The following is a 17092-nucleotide window of genomic DNA, read 5'->3' as shown; positions in this document are numbered from 1 at the left end:
ATGTTCAGGTGATATTTTCTAGTCAGCTTTTTACAACTATGCTGCATCACTTTTAAGTGTTTGTCAAGGTATATGTTAAGGTTCATAAATATATATATTTTAATCATATATTTTAAGGTTAATAAATATATATATTTAATCAGATATCTGGCTGGTCAGTAGAAAATGATTAATTTCGTTCAGAAAAACTGACTTCAATCATGTTTAGTTCTCCCCCACTCAGCATGCAAAGTTATTCTAAACACACAAGTGAGGACAATAGAGCATTTGGTTTAATTAAATGTAACAGCCATTTCAAGAGACCATATGTGTGACTGCCTGAAATTGTGAGATAAAATCTCTTACCCCTCACAAATGTTGCCTAAAAGTCTGACCTAGGTGAGAAATTTTGTGAGAAAGTAACCCTGTACATTTCAAATGCAAATAACCCATGCTGTGCGACTCTGACAATTAGATACACGTAATGCAGACACTACGTTTGGGGGAATACACAAGCACTGAACCATGGACTCAAAAAACAGAATTTATGCTTACCTGATAAATTACTTTCTCTTGCGGTGTATCCAGTCCAAGGATTCATCTTTTACTTGTGGGATATTCTCATTCCCTACAGGAAGTGACAAAGAGAGAACACAGCAAAGCTGTCCATATAGCTCCCCCTCTAGCTCCACCCCCCAGTCATTCGACCAAAGGTTAGGAAGAAAAAGGAGAAACCATAGGGTGCAGTGGTGACTGTAGTTTAAACAAAAAATGTTTTACCTGACTTAAATGCCAGGGCGGGCCGTGGACTGGATACACCGCAAGAGAAAGTAATTTATCAGGTAAGCATAAATTCTGTTTTCTCTTGCAAGGTGTATCCAGTCCACGGATTCATCCTTTACTTGTGGGATACCAATACCAAAGCTTTAGGACACGGATGAAGGGAGGGAACAAGACAGGTACCTTAAAAGGAAGGCACAACTGCTTGCAAAACCTTTCTCCCAAAAATAGCTTCCGAAGAAGCAAAAGTATTGAATTTGTAAAATTTGGCAAAAGTATGCAGTGAAGAACAAGTCGCTGCCTTACAAATCTGTTCAACTGAAGCCTCATTTTTGAAAGCCCATGTGGAAGCCACTGCTCTGGTAGAATGAGCAGTAATTCTTTCAGGAGGCTGCTGGCCGACAGTCTCATAGGCCAAATGGATGATGCTTTTCAGCCAAAAGGAAAGAGAGTTAGCAGTCGCTTTCTGACCTCTCCTCTTACCAGAATAGATAACAAACAAAGAAGATGTTTGTCTGAAATCCTTAGTTGCTTGTAAATAGAACTTTAAAGCACGAACAACATCAAGATTGTGTAATAGACGTTCCTTCTTCGAAGATGGATTAGGACACAGAGAAGGAACAACTATTTCCTGGTTAATATTAGAAACTGGTTAGAAACAACTTTAGGAAGAAAACCAGGCTTGGTACGCAAAACTACCTTATCTGCGTGGAACACCAGGTAAGGTGAATCACACTGTAAGGCAGATAATTCTGAAAACTCTTCTAGCAGAAGAGATAGCTATCAAAAACAAAACTTTCCAAGATAACAACTTAATGTCTATGGAATGTAAAGGTTCAAACGGAACCCCTTGAAGAACTGAAAGAACTAGATTCAAACTCCATGGCAGAGCCACAGGTTTATAGACAGGCTTGATTCTGACTAAAGCCTGAGCAAACGCTTGAACATCTGGTACCTCTGCCAGACGCTTGTGTAACAGGATAGACAAAGCAGATATTTGTCCTTTTAAGGAACTAGCTGACAATCCTTTCTCCAATCCTTCTTGGAGAAAAGACAATATCCTGGGAATCCTAATCTTACTTGAAAAAGGAATTGAAACGCGCTGCTCAGTTGAACTATATTAATATTGAACATTGGTCACTATGAATTTGAATTTATGAATCTGAATTTGAATTTTAAAACAACTTTTTGCAGCTTTTTTGTAGTTTTTATCCACCTTTCACAGGTGTATCCTGTTTGGCGCCTTGATTTTTACATCACTCTGGGCTACTCTCTGTAGTGAGCTGGTGTTAAGGCTGTGAGAAGAGCCTGTGTGGATCCTATACACACTGGGACACCTGTGTTTGATGAGAATCGGGCGCGGCGCTGATCTTTCAGTACCTATGTGTAAGTACCGATATTTGTTTGTTGTATAAACTATATACACCAATTTCAAGTGGACGCTTCTGTCTCCCACCTAGACGCTGCTCAGGACCAGCTGGGAGGAATCAGAAGATTTTTCTTGCTTATCATCGTGCATTGTGCTTTTGTGGAAAGCTTGGGAAGGACATCGTTTGGGACTTTCCTTTTGGGACTAATTACAAAGTTTCCATCTGAGTCCTTAAAACTTACACTTTATTTTGTGATCATATTTGTCCTTTTATCAATTTATGTGGTATTAATTTAGATGTGTTATTAATTTAGATGTGTTTTATAAGTTAGGGCCGGTCACTATCAATTGTATTAAATAAATAAATGTTAGATTCATAATTTTAGAAAGAGTATTTTCAAATTGTTTATTTCATGTTTTTAAGCATTATAAAATACAATATATATTTTAATCATATGTGGTTTGTTTAACGTTTGTATTCACCACTAACTTAATTTAATCAAAGTATATGGGAATTAATTTTAACCCTTTGGTGTGAGGACCTATAAAAAACCTCTCTGCATTTGAATATATTAGATTTAAAATTTTTGCACATGGTCAAACATTCAGAATTCTGAGTTTATTTTAAAACCCCTTCTTAATTGTTTACTTTAGCATCCACTTTGCGCACTTATATTTTGTATTATATTTAAATTTTTGAATCCTAATCTTACTCCATGAGTAACCCTTGGATTCACACCAACAAAGATATTTCCGCCATATCTTATGGTAGATTTTCCTGGTGACAGGCTTTCTAGCCTGAATCAGAGTATCTATAACTGACTCAGAGAACCCACGCTTTGATAGAATTAAGCATTCAATCTCCAAGCAGTCAGACGTAGAGAAACTAAATTTGGATGCTTGAACGGACCCTGTATCAGAAGATCCTGCTTCATTGGCAATGTCCATGGTGGGACAGATGACATGTCCACTAGGTCTGCATACCAAGCCCTGCGTGGCCACGCAGGCGTTATCAGAATCACCAAAGCCTTCTCCTGCTTGATTCTGGCAACCAGACGCGGGAGGAGAGGAAACGGTGGAAAAACATAAGCCAGATTGAAGGACCAAGGCGCTGCTAGAGCATCTATCAATACCGCCTTGGGATCCCGGGACCTGGACCCGTAGAGAGGAAGTTTGGTGTTCTGACGGGACGCCATCAGATCCAACTCTGGAGTGCCCCAAAGCTGAGTCAGCTGGGCAAATGCCTCCGGGTGGAGTTCCCACTCCCCCGGGTGAAAAGTCTGACAACTTAAAAAATCTGCCTCCCAGTTGTCTACTCCTGGGATGTGAATTGCTGAGAGATGGCAGGAGTGATCCTCCGCCCACCTGATTATTTTGGTTACTTCTGTCATTGCTAGGGAACTCTTTGTTCCCAACTGTTCTTCCCAAGACCATAAGCCCTGAGCTTTCAGGGAGTCCCAGACCGCACCCCAGCCTAACAGACTGGCGTCGGTCATTACAATGATCCACTCTGGTCTGCGGAAACATATTCCCTGAGACAGGTGATCCTGAGACAACCACCAGAGAAGAGAATCTCTGGTCTCCTGGTCCAACTGAATTTGAGGAGACAAATCTGCATAATCCCCATTCCACTGTTTGAGCATGCATAGTTGCAGTGGTCTGAGGTGTATCCGAGCAAAAGGGACTATGTCCATTGCCGCTACCATTAGTCCGATTGTCTCCATGCACTGAGCTACAGATGGCCGAGGAATGGAATGAAGAGCTCGGCAAGTAGTTAAAAGATTTAACTTTCTGACCTCCGTCAGAAATATTTTCATTTCTACTGAGTCTATCAGGGTTCCTAGGAATGGAACTCTTGTGAGGGGGGAGAGAGAACTCTTTTTTACGTTCACCTTCCACCCGTGAGACCTCAGAAAGGCCAATACGATCTCTGTGTGAGACTTGGTTCTTTGGAAAGTCGACGCCTGAATTAAGATGTCGTCTAAGTAAGGCGCCACTGCTATGCCCCGCGGTCTTAGAACCGCCAGGAGGGACCCTAGCACCTTTGTGAAAATTCTGGGAGAATAGTGGCCAACCCGAAAGGAAGAGCCACAAACTGATAATGCGTGTCCAGAAAGGTGAACCTGAGAAACTGGTGATGATCTTTGTGGATAGGAATATGCAGATACGCAATTTAGATCCACGGTAGTCATATATTGACCCTCCTGGATCATTGGTAAGATTGACCGAATGGTCTCTATCTTGAATGATGGGACTCTGAGGAATTTGTTTAGAATTTTGAGATCCAGGATTGGTCTGAAAGTTCCTTCTTTTTTGGGAACCACAAACAGGTTTGAGTAAAACCCCAGTCCTTGTTCTGCAATTGGAACTGGGTGGATCACTCCCATTGTAAGTAGATCTTCTACACGGTGTAAAAACGCCTCTTTCTTTGTCTGATCTGTAGACAGACGAGAAATGTGGAACCTTCCCCTTGGAGGAGAGTCCTTGATTCTAGAAGGTATCCCTGGGCTACAATCTCTAATGCCCAAGGATCGTGTACATCTCTTGCCCAGGCCTGAGCGAAGAGAGAGAGTCTGCCCCCTACTAGATCTGGTCCCGGATCGGGGGCTACCCCTTCATGCTGTCTTTGTGGCAGCTGCAGGCTTTTTGGCCTGTTTACCCTTATTCCAGCCCTGGTAAGGTTTCCAGGTTGCCTTGGGCTGTGAAGCGTTACCCTCTTGCTTTACAGCCGGAGAGGATGAAGCAGGGCCGTTCCTGAAATTGCGAAAGGAACGAAAATTAGCTTTGTTCTTTGTCTTAAAGGGCTTGTCCTGAGGGAGAGCATGGCCTTTTCCCCCGGTGATATCTGAAATAATCTCTTTCAATTCAGGCCCGAAGAGGGTCTTTCCTTTGAAAGGAATGTTCAAAAGCTTGGATTTAGACGACACATCGGCCGACCAGGACTTTAGCCATAGCGCCCTGCGCGCCAAAATGGCGAAACATTAATTTTTCGCTGCTAACTTAGCTATTTGGAAAGCGGCGTCAGTGATAAAAGAATTAGCTAGCTTTAGAGCCTTAATTCTATCCATAATGTCCTCATATGAGGTCTCCGTCTGGAGCGAGTCTTCCAGCGCCTCAAACCAGAAAGCAGCTGCAGTAGTTACAGGAATAATGCAGGCAATAGGTTGGAGAAGAAAACCTTGTTGAACAAAACTTTTCTTAAGTAACCCCTCTAACTTCTTATCCATAGGGTCTTTAAAAGCACAACTGTCTTCAATTGGTATGGTTGTGCGTTTAGCAAGTGTAGAAATAGCCCCCTCCACCTTAGGGACCGTCTGCCACGAGTCCCGCACAGGGTCAGGTATCGGGAACATTTTCGTAAAAACAGGAGGGGGAGCAAAGGGAACACCTGGTCTATCCCATTACCTAGTAACGATATCCGCAATCCTCTTAGGGACCGGAAACGTATCCTTGTAAACAGGGACCTCTAGGTACTTGTCCATTTTACACAAAGGGTCGCAGTCATCCAGAGTAGCTAATACCTCCCTAAGTAAAACGCGGAGGTGTTCTAGTTTAAATTTAAAAGCCAAAGTATCTGAATCTGTCTGAGGAGGAACCCTTCCTGAATCAGAGAATTCTCCCTCAGACATCAAATCCCTCGCTCCCACTTCAGAGCGTTGTGAGGGTATATTGGATACGGCTACCAAAGCGTCAGAATGCTCATAATCTGTTCTTAAAATGGAGCTATCACGCTTTGCGGGTAACACGGGCAGTTTAGATAAGAAGGCTGTAAGAGAATTATCCATGACTGTCGCTAAGTCTTGTAATGTAAAAGAGTTAGATGCACTAGAGGTACAAGGCGTCGCTTGCGCGGGCGTAACTGGTTGTGACACTTGGGGAGAGGCAGACGGGCTACCCTCGTTACCTTCAGTCTGAGAATCATCTTGGACCCCATTTTTAAATGCAACAATATGATCTTTAAAGTGTATAGACATATCAGTCAGTACAAGTGGGACACATTCTGAGAGGGGGTTCCACCATGGCTTCTAAACACATTGAACAAGGATTTTCCTTAGTGTCAGACATGTTTAATAGGCTAGTAATATATACAAGCAGGCTTGGAAATCACTTTAATCAAATAAAAAACACAATTTGAAAAAAAAAACGTTACTGTGCCTTTAAGAGATAAAAAGAGCACACAATTTTACAAAACAGTGAAAAATGCAGCAATTCTCCTGAAATGTTCACAGTATGTACCTAAAGCCTTAATAAGATTGCACCACAAGTTTCAAAACGATTAACCCCTTAATGCCCAAACCGGAGCAGCCTAAAGCCAACACCCGGTTAAGAATAGTACAGCACCTTGCCACAGCCTTGCTGTGGCCCTACCTGCCCTTAGGTACCAAATTTGGGGGAATATAGCTTCTATAAGGCCCTCAAACAGCACCAGGACCCTCCATGTGAAGCAGCATGAACTTCTCTGCAATTCTAACTGCGCATCTGAGGCGCAAAATAAGGCCCCTCCCACTCAGCTCCGGAGTTGTGAGGCCTAGTAAATCACTCTTAAGTGACTAAAAACCAGCCATGTGGGTAATAACCCCAGAAAGAACCCCAAAAGGACTTTCAAAGTGTCTACAAACAATATTTTTCTTGAATAAACAATCTATTGCCCTGAATCAGTGTCAACCAGCATAATTAGCCCTGTTATGTAAGCATTCAATTCCTTACTAAGTCTGTGAACATAGCTTACCCTCCCCTCATGGGGATATTGTCAGTCTCTTCTAGCATTATCTCAGTCTTGTCTAGAAATACATGACTGAACATACCTCATTGCAGATTACCCTGCAAACCGTTCCCCCCAACTGAAGTTTTCTGGTACTCCTCAGTCCTGTGTGGGAACAGCAGTGGATTTTAGTTATAACATGCTAAAATCTCATTTTCCTCTCAGCAGAAATCTTCATCACTTTTCTGCTAGAGAGTAAATAGTACAAACCTGTACCATTTAAAATAACAAACTTTTGATTGAAAATAATAAAAACTACAATTCTAACACCACATTTACTTTACCCTCCCGTAGAGAGACCCTAGTGCTTAGAGCCGGCAAAGAGAATGACTGGGGGGTGGAGCTAGAGGGGGAGCTATATGGACAGCTTTGCTGTGTGCTCTCTTTGCCACTTCCTGTAGGGAATGAGAATATCCCACAAGTAAAGGATGAATCTGTGGACTGGATACACCTTGCAAGAGAAATAAAAACATTTTTTTTATTCTCTCTGTTTTCCAGAAATCTAATGAAAATTATAAGAGCAACTGATTTAATGAGATATTTGGATGAATGAATATATGACAGTGTGTGATCTGCTGGAATTTTGTATGGTTTTGAACACTGCATAGAAATGAATATATATGGGAGATGGATTAAAATTTTGTAATAGATTAAATGGCAATAGCAATAAACCCATTGTTAAAAGACAGCATAGAAATGAATACATGTGTGTATATATATATACATATATTCAGGGACATATTATATTAAAGGGATAATTGCTGTGTTATATATATATATATATATATATATATATATATATATATATATATATATATATATATATATATATATATATGAAAAATAGATTTAAACCTGTAATAAATTGAATGGAAACTGTAATAATCCCATTGTTTAATTATATATAACATAATTTTTCTATTTTTCAGATGGGGCTAGAGGATAATGAGTGCAGGATTGCCTGCATGGGATATCTGAATCATGTCATATGATTAAATACTAGATGTTTGTGAAAGTTTAAACGCAGCTCTGAAAATATAACAGATGTATAAATGCTATTAATTTTGGAATAATTAGCAGTATAGTTGTTTTGATATGGTATGGTGTTGAGGGCATACTGTGTTTCATGTCAAATTGATCAGAATAAATAATGTGATATAATACAGTACATATAAACATATAACTTATTAATGTAAGGAAATTATGGCATTTATTACACATTTTAAAGAAATATTTTCTTTCACTGTCTAGAAATGGGTAAATGTATTGCTGTGTTTATTTGTCATGCTGCCCCCTGGTGTTATGATGCGAGAACTACAGCCAGAAGGCTTTTTAGGCTGTTAAAAATAAGATATTCCAGATATCCAATCAGAAGGGACAAGATTTCCGAAAAGGGCCACCCATTATCCTCACCTATGATGGAAGCATATATAAGTAAGGCAAGAGAGAGGAAACACACAGATTGTGCTGAGCTGATATAACTGGTGTGTTGGGTGTGAAAAGTATCATTTTACTTTGGCAAAGCTGATCTACCCTTTTCTCATTGATTGCAAAATATACTTATTGGTATTTCTGAGGTGAGATTAAACCTGCTGAAAGATATTGGATATCGATTGGTGGTCATCCTGGTAAAGAATTGGGGTAGATTGAAAAGAGAAAATTGTATTTTAAAGCTAGTATTTCATAGCCTTGAATAGCTCTTAGCTTGTCTTTTTGTATGCAAACATTTAAAGTAAACATTCATTATTAGTGTATGTAGCAGATTTAAAGAAATAGTTTATATTTCAAATTAGTATTTCATAGCCTGTGTATTGTTAAACATATACATTGATGCTAAGTAAATTATCGGTGAAAATTTTGATATTTTAAAGTAGAATTGTGTTAGAGTAAAGCGTGGGTAAATAGCTGAGTATTTTACTTATAATTCCATAGTGTTAATTGAATGAAAGGCTATTTGTAAATAAGGCTGGTTTTAAAAGTAAACTTTTATGAGTTTTGTAAGAAGTATAGCATATCTTAATAGTCTTTTTAAACGTGTATAATATTGTGTCATATTCTGGTATTACAAATATATTCCAATATGCTCATAGATATTAACTAATAAAAAGAATTCAGATATTTATATTAATTTTATTATCTTAGTAAATGTATATTTGATTGTGGGTTCAGTTTAAAGAAAGATTGTTAAATATATTCAGTTATAACCCTGCCATATACTCACATATTATTTGGAAAGTACAGCTAAAATTCTTATAAATATACTGATATGTTTCAACATTTGGGTATCATGGCCCTTTAAGAGAGTGCATGTGTCCTGACCACTAGATGGCAGTGGTGTTTGCAAAAAATGTTTGAAACAATGTTATAGATACAGTGCTGAAGATACATGCACACTCCCAAGTTTACCTCAGTATGCGGTCATGGAAAGGAGTTTCAACAAAATATACTGTAACAAGGGAAAATGTTATATTTGTTTGCAGAAATACATTGGACAAACTTTATTAAACTATATCTGATCCATAAATGTTTCAATTTGATGCCCATGCTCCTTAATAAAATAACAAAAACAGGTCTCTGCTATAATCCTATGATAGAGCGTACGTACGTAGTAAGTGTATTTAAACCGCATGCCTTCATCTTCAACATGCGATCCTTCCACTGGTCACGAGGTACTCGAAAATAGTGCATGGAGCCTCCTAGGATCCTGAAGGGCGCCTCTTCTAACAAGAACTGGGAATTTTCCGTTTTCAGTGCAGGTTCTCTGTCCCACATCATCAAGGGAATGTAGGAACAGTATCTACACATAGAAATATTATCATAGCGTGAGACCCACTGCGGGAAGTTTCGGCTTCATAAAATGACTTTGTCACATTTATTCCTCTATAAGATAGATATATAGATAGGTTAACTGCAGGTAATGGCAATAAGTTTTTTTAAAATGTATTTATTATAAAAAAATATCTAATAATGTAAAGTAAATGAGAGAACGTTACTTAAGTTACTTAAAAAGATACTTCTTTAAAAAAGGAAATTATTTAACCTTTCGCTGCTAAGCCTTTTTTCACCCCAGTGCTGAGCCAATTTTGAACTTTTTTTGCTACCTACATTTAAACCCTATTGCAGGTCAAATTTCAGTGAGCGATCCATACAAATGATATATTGGGGGGTTTTTCCAGCTGGCCCAGCAGATTTACAGTTTCCCTTTATTGTATTTATAATTTGTGGCATTTGAGATAGCTGCGACAAAAACTGTAAAAAAAAAAAAAAGTAACATTTTTGCAAAGATGTTTTAGTAAATAATATTGAAAATGGCCAAGTGACCAATGCTATTACTATGATCTCCTTACTAAATTGCCATAAAGGGTAGCCACATGTGAAATAGGGGCCCATACTGGCTTTTTGCAGGTTATTTATAATATAGATTAGAGAAGCCCCAGTCTACAGTACAGAAATAAAAGTACTTTTGTCTTGCAAGGTGATCACCTGACTATAAATGCAAAAACATAAATTATGCTTACCTGATAATTTTCTTTTCTTCTGATGGAAAGAGTCCATAGCTGCATTGATTACTTTTGGGAAAACAATACCCAAGCTATAGAGGACACTGAATGCCAAGATGGGAGGGTACAATAGGCGGCCCATTCTGAGGACACCAAGCCTGAAACCACTGCCCAACAAAAACCCCACGCTTCGTCCAAAGCCAAGAGAACTTAAAAGGAAAAGAACCAAGGACACTGACCAGCAGATAGTCCAGCAGCCTAGCTAGAGACCACAAATGGGACTCAACTGAGCCAACAGTCTTCCGGGAGACACTGATGCCCAACAGTCGGTCCCCCACCACTCACCTCACACTAATGAAGGGAACACCAGCCTGAACTCCCAAGGGACAAGGCAAGGGAGAACCGAAGGAAAACCAGAAGTACACCACATCCAAAAAAGGAAAAATCCCTCATAGCGAGCCCAGCTCACTAGACCCAAATAGGTCCTGACAGATAAGGGGAGGCTACGCCTATACCCGGCAAAAACCAGAGGTATAAGACCAGCATAGGAACAGAGAAACTGCACTCTCAAATCTCATGCAAGTACTGAAAGACAACTGAAGACGGAGTCCTCAGATTGTCCAAACTTAAAATACAAAGTATTCTATCACAAAAAATGTGTAACAACCCAGACAAAATCCTGAGTCAAGAAAACGCAGAAAGCATCAGGATGATACAGAAGAATACTGCTGAGAAGCAGAAGCGTCAGCAAGAAGACAGACTACAAAAAAGAAACCCCCAGAAAGAGGGCACACTCTAGGCAATCCAGCCGCCAGACCTACACACAGGTCTCCAAAAGGGGATACACAGAACCTCAATCGAGGCCCCCCAAGAAGAGAGATTATACCCAGAACCCAAAGGTAGTATAAACCTGGACCTTCTGCTTGTAAGCCTAGGGAGCTAACTCTATGCCCACCTAGCTCCTGAAAAAGACAACGTCTCTTAGAACCCACTCCCAGCCGGGCCAGCCCAAGCATCGGCAGGTCTAAAACAGGGGAACAGGAAAACCCCAAAACCAGCTCAAAAACGAGCCGAAGAATGGCCACTGCCATCTAACCGAGCATGGGTACAACCCGATTCCAAGAACAGATGACAAGGCCGTAGACCCAAGGATCTAACAAAAAGGCCCAACATAGTCTCGACACGGAGCCAGCAAGACTCCAGATGGAACTTAACAACCCAGAGAAAACACCTCTCTCTGAAGGTTAACCCACAATTCCAACCTCCTGAAACCAGGAGAAGCCCTAAGAAAGGGACCACATCTCCAGAAGAAGGAGCATAGCCCTCATCCTAAGAAAAGGGATGGCACCAAAATGCAGCACCTGTCCACAAGCCATGAAGCCCCAGGCTAAAGGAGAAATCAATCGCCAACACAGATGCACCTTGGAAGGGATCCCCCTAACACTAGTTCGCTAACACATATCCCATGCGTAATAGCCGCAGCAGAGACACTGCAAACCCATTCGTCTGCAGAGCAGTGAATCCAAAGGGTTACTACAGCAAGCTGACCCAGAGAATCCGACCATAAGATCTAGATGTGGTTGAGTCCGCTAAGAGGGACAACATACAAGAAGTCCGGCTGTATAGCGAATAAGGAGAAAACAAAGGTTACTACCCAGAGAGTAAAAGTTTATAAAAACACAAGCCTGATTACTGATTTCCGAAGCCAGTTAACCACAGCTCTAAGATCGCGGAAAGGATTAAAGCATAAAAGGAGATTGCGCTAGAACAATCACAATTTCTTCCAACTTGTAATATCAATGGATCGAAAATTTTCAGTGGAAACACGATATCGCTAGCGGAAAACCGTTTGCTCCTCACTTGCAATCTAGCCCCAAATTATTTAATAACAGGATCGCAGACATTCAAAAGGCCAATTGGGAAAGTTTGATTCAAACCAGATAGCACCTGTTCTACATTCTAATCAGCTATATAAGAAGCCAGTTAGCAAACTTTCAACAGAAGCTTGACAAAGACTATTTTGAAACGCGTTGCTTCTGTATTGGTGGATGCAGGCCACCGTAGTCTGAACATTCAGACACAGGAGACTCCATTATTGGCTCCAAAAAGTGGAAGCCAAAAAGGCTGAAACAGCTGTTCCTTTCCGATTCCACAGACGGCGTGTTTTGCAGCGAGAGGACTGCAGTGGGAGCGGACAGCAGAGTTTTATACTGTAAGTTCGGATATACTCTGTATTTGATTACTTCTACACTATTTTGAGAAAAGGTTCTCTCTTTTTCCTACAGAGGACATTGTGTATACAAACACAGAACTTAAATGAGAATGCAGAACACATTCCTCTCTTGAAAGTAAAGTTGCTCCGGAATCAGCAGTGTGCAATATGAATGCTGTATGCACAATGCAGAAAGGATGTTGTATACACAATGTCCTCTGTAGGAAAAAGAGAGAACCTTTTCTCAAAATAGTGTCTAACACATATCCCATGCGTAATAGCCGCAGCAGAGACACTGCAAACCCATTCGTCTGCAGAGCAGTGAATCCAAAGGGTTACTACAGCAAGCTGACCCAGAGAATCCGACCATAAGATCTAGATGTGGTTGAGTCCGCTAAGAGGGACAACATACAAGAAGTCCGGCTGTATAGCGAATAAGGAGAAAACAAAGGTTACTACCCAGAGAGTAAAAGTTTATAAAAACACAAGCCTGATTACTGATTTCCGAAGCCAGTTAACCACAGCTCTAAGATCGCGGAAAGGATTAAAGCATAAAAGGAGATTGCGCTAGAACAATCACAATTTCTTCCAACTTGTAATATCAATGGATCGAAAATTTTCAGTGGAAACACGATATCGCTAGCGGAAAACCGTTTGCTCCTCACTTGCAATCTAGCCCCAAATTATTTAATAACAGGATCGCAGACATTCAAAAGGCCAATTGGGAAAGTTTGATTCAAACCAGATAGCACCTGTTCTACATTCTAATCAGCTATATAAGAAGCCAGTTAGCAAACTTTCAACAGAAGCTTGACAAAGACTATTTTGAAACGCGTTGCTTCTGTATTGGTGGATGCAGGCCACCGTAGTCTGAACATTCAGACACAGGAGACTCCATTATTGGCTCCAAAAAGTGGAAGCCAAAAAGGCTGAAACAGCTGTTCCTTTCCGATTCCACAGACGGCGTGTTTTGCAGCGAGAGGACTGCAGTGGGAGCGGACAGCAGAGTTTTATACTGTAAGTTCGGATATACTCTGTATTTGATTACTTCTACACTATTTTGAGAAAAGGTTCTCTCTTTTTCCTACAGAGGACATTGTGTATACAACATCCTTTCTGCATTGTGCATACAGCATTCATATTGCACACTGCTGATTCCGGAGCAACTTTACTTTCAAGAGAGGAATGTGTTCTGCATTCTCATTTAAGTTCTGTGTTCTGCAGTTGTATTGCAGTTATCCATTTTATTTGTGGACATTTGTTATCAGTGTTGTTCTATTTTTGTTATGTTATATTTGTAATGTTATTTCATTGTATTTTACTTGTTGCTGCGTTGGTTTTTCTCTAGTGTCTCTTACACTATTTTTGTTGGATATATGTTGTAGCTGTGTGTCTACACTAGCGCAAATAAGTTTTTTCTTTTTGGGAATCCGACCATAAGGCACAAAACAGCCTAATGACCAAGAGTCACTCAGAAAACCTGGACAACCATGAACAGGTCAAGTAGTCTGAGTAAGGACATAGCTCAAGTTCCCAGGAGCTGGGGAACCCCAAACCAGCCCTTAAGCCTAAAAGTCCAGCAACAACCCACAACGGGATCCAAAAGGGAAAACGTTGAGTGAAGCCTCAGCAACCGGAAGCTATAGGGAGAAAACAGGTCCGTGCCCCCAATTGTTTAAACAAACAATACCCGAGAACGTAACCCCCCCCCCTTCTGATATGAAAAACCAGACATGCAGTAGAATCAAAATAGTGGAAACAGCACACCAAATTTTCTTTCAGTGGGGCACGGAGCAACAGACTTGCCAAGTCTCACCAAAGTCCATAAATTTCAAAGAACTCCAGCCACCAATTTCTTTAAAAGACCTTTATTCTTTTGTCTTGGGTCCCATTGATAATACAACGTTTCAAGCCAGCATTAGGCTCTTAGTCAGGTACATGACTAAGAGCCTAATGCTGGCTTGAAACGTTGTATTATCAATGGGACCCAAGACAAAAGAATAAAGGTCTTTTAAAGAAATTGGTGGCTGGAGTTCTTTGAAATTTATGAAAAACCAGACCACAGGGGATAGCAATGCATATTCAAATCAATCCGGATAACGAGAAGAACTTGCAAGTCCTGACCTAAGGAAGGGACCACCCCTTGCCGGAGTCCAGCGCTCCAAAGGAGCCAAGGTGGGAAAAGTCGTACAACAACCCTAGGGCCCCTAGACTCACAAACAGCCTCAGGTCAACAAGGCAAGGAAATACCGTGAGGCCAAAGCCCCTTCGAGCAAGGCTGGTCTCCACATCACCTCCATACAAACAGAGGATCACAGGGAGAAAAATGTGCAAAGCATCCCCAGCTCCGGGAAAAACCCAAGCAAAGCCCAAGCAGACCATGCCCAGAGTCCCTAACAGGGACAACCATCTCCCCGAGGGGAACCCAGGTCCCTAAAAGGAGACCTAACCGACACGGAGACAATGGAGGAACACCAAAAAGGTCTCCTAAAACAGCTAAACAGTACACAGTCAATGTGCAATAGCTGCAGCTGGTTACATACTGCAAACCATGCGCTGCAAGGCAGCTGTCGAACTACTAGCTGCTGAGGACCAAGTTCACAAAGGACAAGTCCTGAGCCTTGAAACGGCACACCGCTCAAGACGGCAGGAAGAGGGAGCTAAGCCCTCCACTACGTGGCGAAGGGAACTCTAGGGTCCGATAACACCAGACCAAGAGAGAGTGACGCAGCAAAGGCTATAAGGACTGAGACAATCCTTCCCACCTCACGGACCAACAGGTCCTCTAGAATGCTTAATTGAAAACTGCAAAATAATGATAACATAAGCAATCGGCACCTCGACCGGACAAGCCAAGCAGAACAGCGCCACGTGTCTGAACAGCCCCAAGACAGAACCGAACCCAACAGGACCAGCCTGCAAATAGGGTTCTAACCATCAAGCTGCATAAATCCTCCCTCAGAGGGGAAGAAGGGAAAACAGACAAATATAGGACTAACATGTCCCCAAAAACACTTCAGCAGAAGTTACAGAGAGTATCGATCCCATTTTAAGATTTCAAAAGGAAACAAATAAACAAAATAAAAGACATCCTAATCTGTAAAAAGAAAATATAAGGCAACCCGTAGGTTAACGGCCAAGAAAAAAACAGGCCTACCCACAGGACCAGCCAAACGGAGCCCTACTCTTCCAAAAAAACTGGGAAGGATCTCAATAAAGAACAGTCAGGAGATTACATCACCCCTACATGTCTAATGAGGTGCACCATTAGAAAAAGCAGACTGAAAATTTGTAAGACAAAACAAAACGGCACCTGACACCCACAATGGCTGGTGCATTCATCACCTCCTATGAACCAGACCCCTGCGAACTAGAATATCTCCGTCGCCACACGGTCAGGAATGCGGAAATGGAAGACGGAGCGTAATCACGCCCGGCCAGAAGGTGAACCGTATAGTCCAAAAAAAAAAAGCGCCCAATCATAAGGTCGCGTCACTTCCATAGGCCTTTATGTTCCAAGCCATGAGCCCATTTAACACTACACATAAGCAGATTGAATCACATAACAAACATGATTAAAACCCCCTCTGTTCAATAACCCCCCCCCTCAGGAGATATTAACCCTTGATTCCAAGATACTAAAAGGAGACTTACTGAGACCCTTATGTTAAGTTAGTCCCGCAAGGTGGTAGCCTCTCCGGAAAACATCTGTATTACGGTACATTCATGAAGAAAGAAAATGAAACAATCTTACTGGAATCTACGCCGTGGAACAGGAACACGGCCCTTCAAGTGTGACGGATAGCAGCATCGCCTCCGCCATGGACTTGAGAGAAGAAAGAAGGGAGCGGAGTGAAGTTCGGCAGCGCCGATTGCTTGAGGAGTTGTTAACATGAGTCAGGATGGTTTCGCAGAAAGACTCTCCCTGCATCTCCGGACTCTAACTTTCATCCAAGCCCTCACTGAGAGACTGACAGGATTACTTAAAACTCCAGTCCCATGTTGAAGAGTACTACCCTCCATAAGAGACAAATTAAATTCTGACACTTCTCTGCCAACCTCCTGCGACGAAAGGCAAAGAATGACTAGGGGATGAGGGAAGTGGGAGGAGTATTTAAGCCTTTGGCTGGGGTGTCTATGCCTCCTCCTGGTGGCCAGGTTCTTATTTCCCAAAAGTAATGAATGCAGCTGTGGACTCTTTCCATTTAAGAAGAAAATTCATGTCTTTTTTTGAGAGAGGGGCTTATCTACCAGAAAATACATTTTATTACAGGTCTCTAGACATAACAGTTTTTTTTCATTGCACATATAAAAAACCCATTCCCAAGCAAATTCTCATGTGTTTTTTTACTTTATTTTTAAAAGATCTGTTGTGTGGCACTGCTCCAAACAAGACCACCATTTTAAAGAACAAGCAAATCGCTTTCAAAATTAGGGGTCTTGTAGCTGCTAAGGGAGCTGAGATTGAGGGGTTTGAGGAACCTTCCCCA

General features: G+C 41.2%; 1 protein-coding gene across 1 annotated transcript in view; it reads right to left on the bottom strand.

Annotated features, from left to right (window-relative positions):
- Window positions 1–17092, bottom strand: part of GLB1L2 (galactosidase beta 1 like 2) — a 272576-nt gene that overhangs the window by 169940 nt on the left and 85544 nt on the right. Inside the window, exon 2 of the mRNA XM_053691520.1 lies at window positions 9496–9687. Coding sequence (XP_053547495.1) covers window positions 9496–9687 — 192 coding nt within the window. The remainder of the gene's footprint in view (window positions 1–9495; window positions 9688–17092) is intronic.

Source organism: Bombina bombina, chromosome 8, assembly GCF_027579735.1.
Source record: "Bombina bombina isolate aBomBom1 chromosome 8, aBomBom1.pri, whole genome shotgun sequence".
Classification (NCBI taxonomy): domain Eukaryota; kingdom Metazoa; phylum Chordata; class Amphibia; order Anura; family Bombinatoridae; genus Bombina; species Bombina bombina.
Note: the sequence above shows the minus strand (reverse complement) of the source record. Positions and strands in the feature narration are given on the sequence as shown.